The 10,947-nt window shown below is 42.4% G+C and overlaps 1 protein-coding gene across 1 annotated transcript in view; it reads left to right on the forward strand.

Annotated features, from left to right (window-relative positions):
- Positions 1 to 10,832, forward strand: part of LOC104122901 (vitellogenin-2-like) — a 23,999-nt gene extending 13,167 nt beyond the window's left edge. Inside the window, exons 23-35 of the mRNA XM_035890654.1 lie at positions 1 to 98; positions 462 to 509; positions 672 to 758; positions 2,863 to 3,075; positions 3,168 to 3,310; positions 4,652 to 4,790; positions 5,517 to 5,652; positions 6,857 to 7,043; positions 8,375 to 8,466; positions 8,944 to 9,041; positions 9,123 to 9,282; positions 10,402 to 10,563; positions 10,717 to 10,832. The exon at positions 1 to 98 is cut by the window's left edge and continues 253 nt beyond it. Coding sequence (XP_035746547.1) covers positions 1 to 98; positions 462 to 509; positions 672 to 758; positions 2,863 to 3,075; positions 3,168 to 3,310; positions 4,652 to 4,790; positions 5,517 to 5,652; positions 6,857 to 7,043; positions 8,375 to 8,466; positions 8,944 to 9,041; positions 9,123 to 9,282; positions 10,402 to 10,563; positions 10,717 to 10,832 — 1,679 coding nt within the window. The remainder of the gene's footprint in view (positions 99 to 461; positions 510 to 671; positions 759 to 2,862; positions 3,076 to 3,167; positions 3,311 to 4,651; positions 4,791 to 5,516; positions 5,653 to 6,856; positions 7,044 to 8,374; positions 8,467 to 8,943; positions 9,042 to 9,122; positions 9,283 to 10,401; positions 10,564 to 10,716) is intronic.
- Positions 10,833 to 10,947: the final 115 nt, after the last annotated feature.

Consider the following 10,947-nt stretch of genomic DNA (forward strand, 5'->3'; position numbering starts at 1 on the left):
GCAGTAAAACCTGCAGCAGCAGCAGCAGCAGCAGCAGCAGTGAAGACCATTCTGGAGACAGGCACTGCAGTGGGGGTGGTGAATATTCCAACCAACAGGTAATTCGCCCAGGCTGGACCTTTTTGTATTCCTTGTAGTGACTGGTTTTGTACGTCAGGAAATGGTTCCCATGGAGCACGGGCCAAAGAAAGAGCAAACAGCCTGTTGAGGGTGGCTGTTTGCTGCAGGATGGACGAGGTAACCACCTAGCAGAGCTTTTTCCCCTTTTTAACCTCTCTGGTTCTCTGAAGCATTTCAGTTCAGAAGTTTGACATTTCAGAAGATTTCACTTTAAAATGTTTATAAAATTTAATTTTGTTTGGCCTTTTTTCCATACTCAGTACTGAACTTCTTAATGCATTTCTCAAAAGCTAGTTCTTTGTCTTCTCTTAGATCTTCTTACATACCACCTATTTTCACAGGCAAATCTACCTGTTTACCAGTTGTGGTTCAAGCCAGCAGATGAAAAGGTACATTTACTGCTCATACTGCGAGCGGGGCCTACAACTGCTCTCACTTAGCTTTGCTGCAATTAGAGCTTAGTTCTCTGAGAATAAGAATATGAGAAATTAATTCTGCAACAACTTCCACTGGTAAACAACTTGCTTTGAGGTGATTCTCTGGTTTTGCAGGACCCAGGAAAGGCAGCCCTGAACAGCAGCATCAGCTCCTCCTCTTCTTCGGCTAGTGATGAAGGCATCTCTAAAGCCATGTCTCAGGTGAGTGTCTTAATCTATGAGAAATAAAAACATTTATTTGGATTTCCAGTTATTGTATGTTCATAACAGAATAGGAAAGATATGGTGATTTAGCATGTTAGGTAATATATAGAAAGAAAATGAATCGTTCCCTGTTTTATAAAGGTGAGCACATTGGATAGCCATTGAATGTTTTTTAATATTCACTTCATACAGGCTACACTTTTTAATGAAACTGGAATGAATTGCTGTATATGTTGAAATTTGTTATTCAGCAAATAATTCACTATAAAAATGAGAACGCTTTAGAAGTGCTAACCTGCTTGATCAGAAACTGATTTTAGGTGTATTTTTTATTGCATAGCTCTCTGTAAAAGTTCAGGACTTGACTCTGCCACTCTTTGTGTTCGTTAGGTCTTCACTGCCAAGTACTTCTGTTGGTGTTCGCAGGACCATACAAGGCCTTTGAAAAGGCCTTGATTTTGCAGTAATGCTCTGACTTTGAGAGCAATCCAGGTGTTTATTCAGGAGTGACTGCCTGGTACATAGTGAATGGTACCTGGTCCTTCTGAAAGAATTAGGGAAGTGATCGTCCCCCTGTACCCTGCTCTGGTGAGGCTGCACCTCAAATACTGTGTTCAGTTTTGGGCCCCTCAATACAGGAAAGATGTGTTGCTGGAACATGTCTAGAGAAGCACAACGAAGCTGCTGAGGGGTCTGGAGCCCAAGGCTGATGGGGAGCGGTTGAGGGCACTGGGGGTGTTCAGCCTGGAGAAGAGGAGGCTGAGGGGAGCCCTTATCGCTCCCTACAGCTGCCTGACAGGAGGGGGGAGCCAGCAGGGGGGGAACTCTTCTCCCAAGCAACGGGTGATAGGACGAGGGGAAATGGCCTCAAGTTGCACCAGGGCAGGTTTAGGTTGGACATTAGGAAAAAATTCTTCACTGAAAGGGTTGTCAAGCATTGGAACGGGCTGCCCAGGCAAGGGGTCGAGTCCCCATCCCTGGAGGTATTTAAAAGCCATGCATCTGTGGTGCTTAGGGACATGGTTTAGTGGTGGGATGGCCGGGTTTGTGTAACGGGTGGACTTGGTGATCTTAAAGGCCTTTTCCAACCTAAACGATTCTATGATTCTACGTTTCTATGATTCTATGAATTATTGTAAGAACTCATGGAATCTGGAGCAGATTTCCTCAAAGGGAAATTTGACACATTTCAGCCAATGACCTTCAAAATAATAAATCTTACTCTGCTGAGGCACCTCTTCTGCACCAGCAGCTCCCAGTTGTTAGTGCCAGTGGCTTGCAGAAAAAAGGCAACCAGATTTACCTTCTCCCCCACCCGCTTCCGCGTAACTTGAATTCAGCGTGTAACTTGAATTCTCTTGTCCATCTTTCCACCACATTGCTACTTCCCTGAACTCTTCCCAGTCTTACCCAATGCTCTCACCATGTACACTGTCTTCCTCAGCCACAGCCTTGCTCTCTCCCCACCTCGCCCTGCACCCTCACCAGCTCTGTCTAATCCTTCTGTGGGTCTCTGTCACTCGGGGCAGAGGGAGGACCCCACAGCTCATCCCACCTGCAGCTCTGCCCCACCGCTCAGGTAGGGCAGTCACAGCCGGAGCGGCTCCGACCCTCAACAGGGCCACGTGCTGCTCCTTGTGCAAGTGCCACATGTTGGACCACTCTGAACCAGGATCCCTCCATCCACACAAATTATCCCAGTTTTAAACAAGTGGTTAAATGAATTTTATCAAAAAGACTGTTAGCTAAACTACAGGTTGGTGAGAGAGCAGTGCTGAGCTGGGTCACACTGGTTCTTTATACAGTAGGGCCCTACTCCATACTTCCTTTTGTTACGCTGAAATTACGTTACAAAAAGACTCCCCACACTACTGTTTTACTTACAGAGGTCCTGGCAGCTCTCCCTTGAAAGACTGTGGCAAAACTACGGATGATCTGAACAGATCGAGCAATGGTCTCTGATGCTTTCCCACACTTCACATAAAAAGTCTTTTTGAATGAAACTTTTCCTTTACAAACGCTTTTCATCTGTGGTCTTAATATAGTAATTTCAATGCTTTGTTTATGTCTTCGGTCTCTATTTCCTCTCTACTGACTTAAGCCGAAATTCTTGGGAGACAGCAAGCCACCAGTACTGGCTGCAGTCCTTCGTGCCATCCATGGAAAGGAGCAGCCGACGGGATTACAGCTCGTACTGTACACAGATACACAGCCCATGAGGTCGAGGATGCAGATGTTTGTTTCAAGCATCCCAGGATCAAGCAGATGGAAGCTCTGTGCTGATGCTTCAGTAATCGATTCCCATAAAGTATCAGTAAGTCTAAAATAATGATCAGCTCAAATGGAAAAGAAATACAATGATCTTACTATGATTTATACAAATATATGTATATTCCCCTCTACTAGGGTTCTCTGAAATGGGGTAAAGATTGCCAGGACTACCAGATTGCTGCTCAGATTGCAGTAGGGCAATTTGCTGCTTATCCAGCTACGCAGATAAAGCTGGAGTGGCCAAAAGTACCTTCGACAGTCCGAACAACTGCAAAGTGGTGAGATTTTACTTTAGTTTTTGAAAAAATCACCTGTGTCAATGCTCCAGATAATTACAGATTCAGCTCTGAAATATCTGAGCTGGAAAAACTCCCCTTAATCAGTATGATGTTATAAAATCAGGTTACATGTGTCTGGTTTTTTTCTGTGTATTCATTCCCTCAGAGCGTAGTGCATTTTAGTTTGCAGGAAACCTGCTTGAAACAAAGTAGATGATGGGATTCACTGAATCTATTGCAGACTTTTAATTTAAAGTGCCTGAATTAGGAAATTGGCCTCCTGACGCTTCCTAATCATTGGAGGCTCAGAGCAGAAGCCTAACCCTGGTTCCCTGAAGGAGTCTGTCTCTTACTGACTGTACAGGGAGAGTCATTTCCTAACGTAGGCACCTTACCTCCAGCTTCTGAAGAAGGGGATACAAATACTTCCCGCAAGGCTTATTGCACACTAAATAGCAAATACTGTGTGATGCTTAGTGTAGGAAAACTGTAACTGCTGGATTCAGTTCACCTATGTGTCTATACACATGGAGTATCTGCCGTATTCGTCATTGCATTCATACAGGCGTTCACCCACAATAACATATAGATCCATATCAAAGCCTAATCTTTTTTCATAGTGCTACCAAACCAGCACTATATAGACACATACAACAGCTCAGTTACCTAAATATGCATGCAACACGAGCTTTCACATTAAAGGCGTACAGGTGGTTAACAAATGTCCACTGAAGAGGATGATTTTTTTATATTACATTGAATTACCTGAAGTGCTGTTATCTGCCCTTATTAGAGGGGATGAAACCATCCAACTGACTGTCCTGGAGCAAAGCCACAGAACTCAGCTTTTTTCTGCTCTGAGACTATGCCTTTTTTAAAGGAATATGTTCTGTATTTCTCTCTTTGAGTCCCAAGCCTGTAAGGGAACCCAGTCGTAGAGATCCTTCTGTCGACTCATTCGGCAGTCTTAGTGGGCAAAGGATCCTTGCTAAAAGTTACCACTGTAGGACTGACCCATTAATACGAGGTCAACTATTTTTTAGCATAATAGTATTTCAGTTTTTATGTGATTGGTGCCTGTTTTTAACTCAGAATGTGTTTAAAACAAGTTGGCTATACCTTTCTTCTCATATCACTCTGCCATCGGGTCTCTTGGAGACAGTTTCAGCTAAAATCTGCCTGCCCCTCCTCTCCATACACACCACCGTGTATCACCAAACCCTGACATAAAACATGTCCAACACAGAACGCATAGTACTTTTCGGGGGTATTTTAGTCTGAACAAATAATAACCAATGTTTTCAAAGACAGATGGTTTTAACTACTTGCTTCCTTTTCCAGGTTCTACTCATTTCTTCCAGGAGCTGCATATGTCCTTGGGTATTCCCAAAGGCAACAGCGTGGTCCCTCTCACCAGGCAACCTTGGTTATGGCTCTGACATCGCCAAGAACCTGTGATATGGTCATCAAGCTACCCGAGGTAACTATTTCCACTATCTTTTACCCTGGGGCATTCACTACTTATGAAATCTAAGGTTAATAGCTTTTTTAATGCACTGATAGTTTTTTTTCATTTATTAAACTGTAAAGAAGCTCCCCCCACAAGGCCATTGTATTCATGAAGTTGATTCCGTTGTGAAAATACCTTACAATGCATTGCTCTTTCTCATGTAGCATGCAAACACATGAAATAAGAGACAGGTTACAAAACAACCACCATGACTGATGACAGCACATTAACAATAACTTATTAAAAAGACCAATCCTTCCCAAATCCTCAGGAAGATGATAGGTTTTCCTGTGTCTTGGAAAAGGTACTAAAACCAGGCTGTAGAGAAGCATGACAGCCAAATAGCAGCCCTCAACGTATAGGCAAGGAGAGGGGTGCATCTCAGGTAAGCAAACTGTTCAGACTCTGAGCAAATGTGATGTACCACTCCCCCAAAAGCTGCAGATTGGTGAATATCAAACTTCATTTATAGCACTGCTATTCTATGGGTTGCAGGTGTGTCAAACTGTAGATCTATTCCATGCTGTAGACAGAGGAGTTGATTTCTTTTTAGCTCTGACCTAAATCCAGATTCTAATTTAGATTTCAGTCAGCACAGTCCTCTTTGAACATTATCAGAAAATGCCATCCCATCTCTACACTGTATTTTACATTTGCATTTTACATTTACATGTTTGTTTTCTGACTGATTTTCAGCTCACGATTTACCACAGAACCATCAGGCTTCCCCTGCCATTCCCTTCAAGTCCAGGTACACCGATTTCAACACCATCACCCTCTGACCGGAATGTCTTTTCCCAAACAACACTTTCAATCATTGAAAGCCTTAAAGGTCAGCAATTAACTATCTGCACAAGCATTGAACGACTCGGCAGATTTTGTAAATGTGATTTATACTTTTGACATAACTTGAAATTATTTTACATTCGCTTAAAAAATCAGTTGGACTTCAGATAGAAATAAACCCATCTGTATGAAAAATCTGCGAGGCTGCAAAGATGTAAAGAAAAGGAAACTTATAGTATTAAGTATAAAATATATACATTATATAATACAGTATATACTAATATATAGTATAAAATTAAATACTCAGTTCCGTGCCAAGTAGTGACTCCAAATTCATCCATTCCCAAATACATCCATTTCAGCTTCACTGCAGAGGTTGCTCGTGAAGAAAAAAAAATGACAAAAATTTATGAGAGGGACATCTAAGTGACCTCAGATTTGGGGTGCTCTGTCTGATTGGTGCTGTTATGTAGAAGCTAAAACAGCTTTGAAAGTATACCCACTAATTTCACCTCCTGCACTTGATTTTGAAGGGATTACTGTTTCATTAATGCTGTATTAAAAGCTAATCACATTATACTTTCTTAGGGTAAATTTTAAATGGAAAAACTTTATGTAATCCCTGGATAAGGAGTCACATTTTGCTTGAAATCAGTGGGCTAATATCATACTTCTGCATATTTCTTTGATAAACACCAAAAGTAGTCCATATTAATTAAAATGGCCATAAAATAATTTCTAATCAGAGCTGGTAGGATTTCCAACAAAATACCATTACAGTGAAAAAGGGAAACATTTACTCTAGTGTGGCTTTTTTCCTCCCCATCTTCTATTTCTGATCCTGGTTATGAGTCAATAAAGGTAGCAGCATTTTAATGAATTTCCTCTGGTGTTAATGATACGTGAATTGTTAACAACCATTGAGAAATCCTTTTGACTACAACAAAGTTACAAAAGCCAAAAGGCCACAGACAGAGCTGCACCAGCATGGGCTGTGAGCAGAATTTATCTCACACAGCAACTGAATCATGAGTGGGTTGTGCTGTTGTCTGGGGACTGGCAACGTTTTGCTTTCGTATTACTACAAATCCAATATTTCATCTGAAGGAATCATTTTGCTTTTATGTGGGAATAGGTGAAACCAGAAAATTATCTCTTTTTTTTTTTTTTAAAAATTACAAATCTGAAATAGAATAACTGTCTTAAATAAAATACAAAAGACTTGCTTTTGACTGATTTCTTTTTTTCAGCTCGTTGTTCAGTGTTCCACAATACGATCACAACCTTCAATGGAGTCAAATTTAATTATTCAATGCCTGCAAATTGCTACCATGTCTTGGTGCAGGACTGCAGCCCAGAACTGAAATTCCTGGTGATGATAAAAAGACCTGAAGAGTCTGCTGACCTTACAGCCATAAATGTCAGACTTGCCAGCCAGTAAGTTGCAAACTTAAAGACAAATAGATGTCAAGCTGAATATGGTATGAATGTGAAGATCAGATTGTTAGGGCAGATTGGTGCTAGCATAAGACTCATGCAACAATTACTGACGTCAATGGAAAGATTTCTAGGAGTGTCACTGGGATTTGGGATTTTGTCTTTCAAAAGTGCTTCTGAAATATATCTGAGGTTCACAATAACCTAAACCTAGTCGTTACCACCCAAAATTCTTCATTAATTTGTTAGCATTTAACCATCTCGTTTCAGTTCTTAGTAATTAGGTAGACACATAGTCTATAAATCCAAAAGGGACTATTGTAATCATCTAGTCTGGTCTCCTACACTAAGCTAATAATTAGAACTAATTAGCACCCACAATCATCTCAGCAGAGATGTTGAGAAGTGGACATAGCTGAAAAGGGAATTACTTATCCCAGATTAGAGGCACTCTCTTAGGTCATCCCTTAGCTGGTGCATAATGTTCTAATCTATTAGAAATTAACTTAAGACACACTTTGTTTCATCTTGGAGCAATCACCTCTGCCCCTATAGGTTCTTCTTTAAAAGTATAGTCTGATAGTCTAAGTTGTATGGGATTATGCATACCTAAATCATTGTCGGGTGTATTCTTCAAAGCGCAAAAATAGGCTTTGATCTGTAAGGTTTCATTACAAGTAATTATTTATTTCTGAAAATTGTGTGCCTAACTGTGCCATAATGTTGGAGAAACAGAGAGAAACCAGTACATACTCCCTGCACCTGGTTTGTGGCAGAACAGAAAGATGCTTGGTTTATAGACCATATCTTTTGTGATAAAGACATTCCTCGTCACTGTATCCTTCACACATCCTTCCATCGTTTCACACAACTGTATGGATGTGCTTTTGATGTGCCTGAGCTTCATATTTTCTCATTAGAGCAAACGCCGCTCTGAAGGAAATAGTACAATACACAGACTATGCAGGCTGTAAGAGAGCCACCTTGGGAATTCAATCTTCCTTTGAAATGGAAAGCACCTTCAATTTATGCGAACGCAATAGCAATTATATTGTTCTGAGCAAGGGTCCCCGTGGCCTGGTGTCTTCCCGCCTGAACCGTGGCCACAAGCCGACGCTCAGAGATGAGTAAAGCCAGGGAAAAGTGTGTCGCGAGCACCCCTCCTGGCACGCTTTCCTGGGCTCTCTCAATCTTCCTCCCCAAGGGTGCCAGGTGATTCGTGCCAGAATGATATGAGCATCCTGCAGCATTGGTTCTACCAGGACTAGACATTGTGAGTGGAGTAGGGCCAAGGAGAAGCATTTGTTTATACTCATTTCCTTTACTTAAAGTGAGGTTGACATGTATGTTTCCAATGGACTCATCCAGTTGAAGATTAATGGTGTTCAAGCCCCAACAGATGTTCCATACACATCTAATTCTGGTAAGAGACTCACCTTTGTATTTCGTTTAATCTTTTCTGATCTTTTGAAGAAGGAGAGGACGCGATCCTGCAAACACTTCTTAGGATAAAGATCGCCCTAATTGGAGAAACAATTAGGTGATTTTAACATACCTTCATGCTAGCTTTCATAGGAGGTGGCAAGAAAGATGAGCAAAGAAGATCCCGTGTATCTTTGCACAAACCAAATAATGCAGGGCTGCGGTACCTCATGCTGATCACACAGACCCACGGAACAAGCACCTAGATGTCCCCTGGCCATGGCCACAGCCACCCTTGTCATGGGGCTGCAGCTTGTTCCAGGGCAGGGAGCAGCACGGCCTTCCTCATTTCCCCCATCTCTTTCAAAATATATTAGAGCCTGCATTAAGTCCCCGGGAATTTAACAAGTGGTTCAGGCTGGACCCTAAACCAGTAACTTCCTTTTAAATGAAATCCTTTTTTCCTTTTTCATTGCAGATGCAAACATGCTGATCAACAGCGAAAAGGAAGGCCTGTCACTGAAAGCCCCGGATTATGGCATAGATAATTTATATTATGACGGGCATAGGCTTGAGGTATTTTTTTTAAATTATTTTCAGTGGTTTTACTTTTAGAAGAAAAACATTGAAGTGCATCTTTTCATTATTTCCACAAAGATTCAGGTTGCTTTCTGGATGGCTGGAAAAACATGTGGCGTTTGTGGAAAATATGATGCTGAGAAGGAAAGGGAATATCAAACGCCCAGCGGATATTTAGCTAAAGATGCAGTGAGTTTTGGTCAGTCCTGGATCATCTCAGAAGACCCCTGTGCTGGAGGTACTAAGATTCCAACACATATTAATCGCCTTTGATTAATCAGTCACATGAATATAGATGATGTGTATTAATTGTAGCACAATCAGGTTATTTTTCACTATTTTTGTGATTAGTGGCCACAGCCTAAAAAAAAATCTGGTCTTCCTGAGCTTGGTAGCTCACTGCAAGTTCTGGTTTTGTTGCAGTTTTTTTATCAACTTCTTACGCACTATGTAGTTACCTGAAGTTTGTGTGTTCCAGATAAAATTATAAACTTAAAACTAAGATGGTAGGTTAGTATGAAAGGTAGGTAGTTTGATTGTTGACAAAAGACATTCTATATGGTCGTTAATAGTGTTATTCTTTATTTCCATTCTGTTATTGCCAGGCTTTTCCTTTCCCAGAAAAAAAAAAAAAAGAAAAAAAAAAAATCTAGCCCTGGCTATCAAACTAGAGGGCATCTGAAGTGGGAAATACCTGTTTTAATTTCCTCAGGCTGGAGATGAACTTAATCTGAAACCTTCAGCCTGGGAATGATTGCTCTTACCATCCAGGTCCTATATAAAAACAACAATGTGAATGTATTTATTGGTAACAGTAGGGTGCACTGCATTTTGTGTGGAACCCAACCCTCTGGGCACGTGGTGGCATTTCTGGAATATATTCTTAGATCAACCTCCCTCGGGGGGACTGGTTCAGGAAAGCCTGGATCACAGAAGCTTTAAAGACTAAGCTACTCAGCCACGGCAAGGCAGGTGTGTTGCCAGGCACAGTGCAGGAGTGGACATACAGATGTCTGGGAGCCACTGACTGCCCCAAAATGAAGTGCTGTCACAGTTTGGGTGAAGTTGAGTGTCCGTTGACCAAGGTTTTCACATGTACCTTTTTGGATTTGGACACCTGTGTCCCACCTAGATCCTATTTGGCAAGCTTCTCTCCTTGGGACTGTGCCCATGTGCCCAATTTTCTCACAGCATTGTGAGACATTGACAGGAAACCGACTCACTTCAGATTAGTTTCACATAGCTTATGTCACTTGGTTCATCCATGGGTCTTAGTTGTTGCTAATTCTACAAAGGAAGTCCAAGAAGTTATTCAGATAAATTCTGTAGGTCCTTTAAGAGAATTCATGTTTTATAGCTTGCAAGCTGCAGCGCAGGTTTGTCAAAATTGAGAAGCCAGTTGCGTATGAGAAGGCGGCAGCAAAATGCTTCTCCGTGGAGCCAGTTCTGCGCTGCGTAGAGGGCTGCTCAGCAACCAGCACTGTTCCCGTCTCCGTGGGCTTCCACTGTGTACCCGCTGGTGAGCCTGCAGAACGGGTGCTTGTGCACCACACAGCCCGCGTGTATGACTGCGGTTGTGTGAAAAACCGTGAGGTTGACCGAACTAACCCCTGAGCACCTCCACGTGTAAAAACCCCCTCACACAACCTCTTCTTCCTCTTCTCATTTACAGACTCCACTCTCAACCTGGAGGGCCAGATTAGGCTTGACCAGAAATCCGAGGACGTCGTGAGCACGGTTTCTGCTCACGCGGCGTGTTCCTGCCAACAACAGTCGTGCCCGGCGTGACGGGACCCACTCGTCCCCAGGGGTCGGTGTCGGCCCCCACGGCCTGCGGCCCTGCGCGCGCGGCCTGGCTGGGCAGCGAGGGATAAGGCCCGGTCCCCTCCAGGAGACCGCTCTT

The sequence above is a fragment of the Egretta garzetta genome, unplaced genomic scaffold (assembly GCF_000687185.1).
Source record: "Egretta garzetta isolate BGI_Z169 unplaced genomic scaffold, ASM68718v1 scaffold43, whole genome shotgun sequence".
NCBI classification, from domain to species: domain Eukaryota; kingdom Metazoa; phylum Chordata; class Aves; order Pelecaniformes; family Ardeidae; genus Egretta; species Egretta garzetta.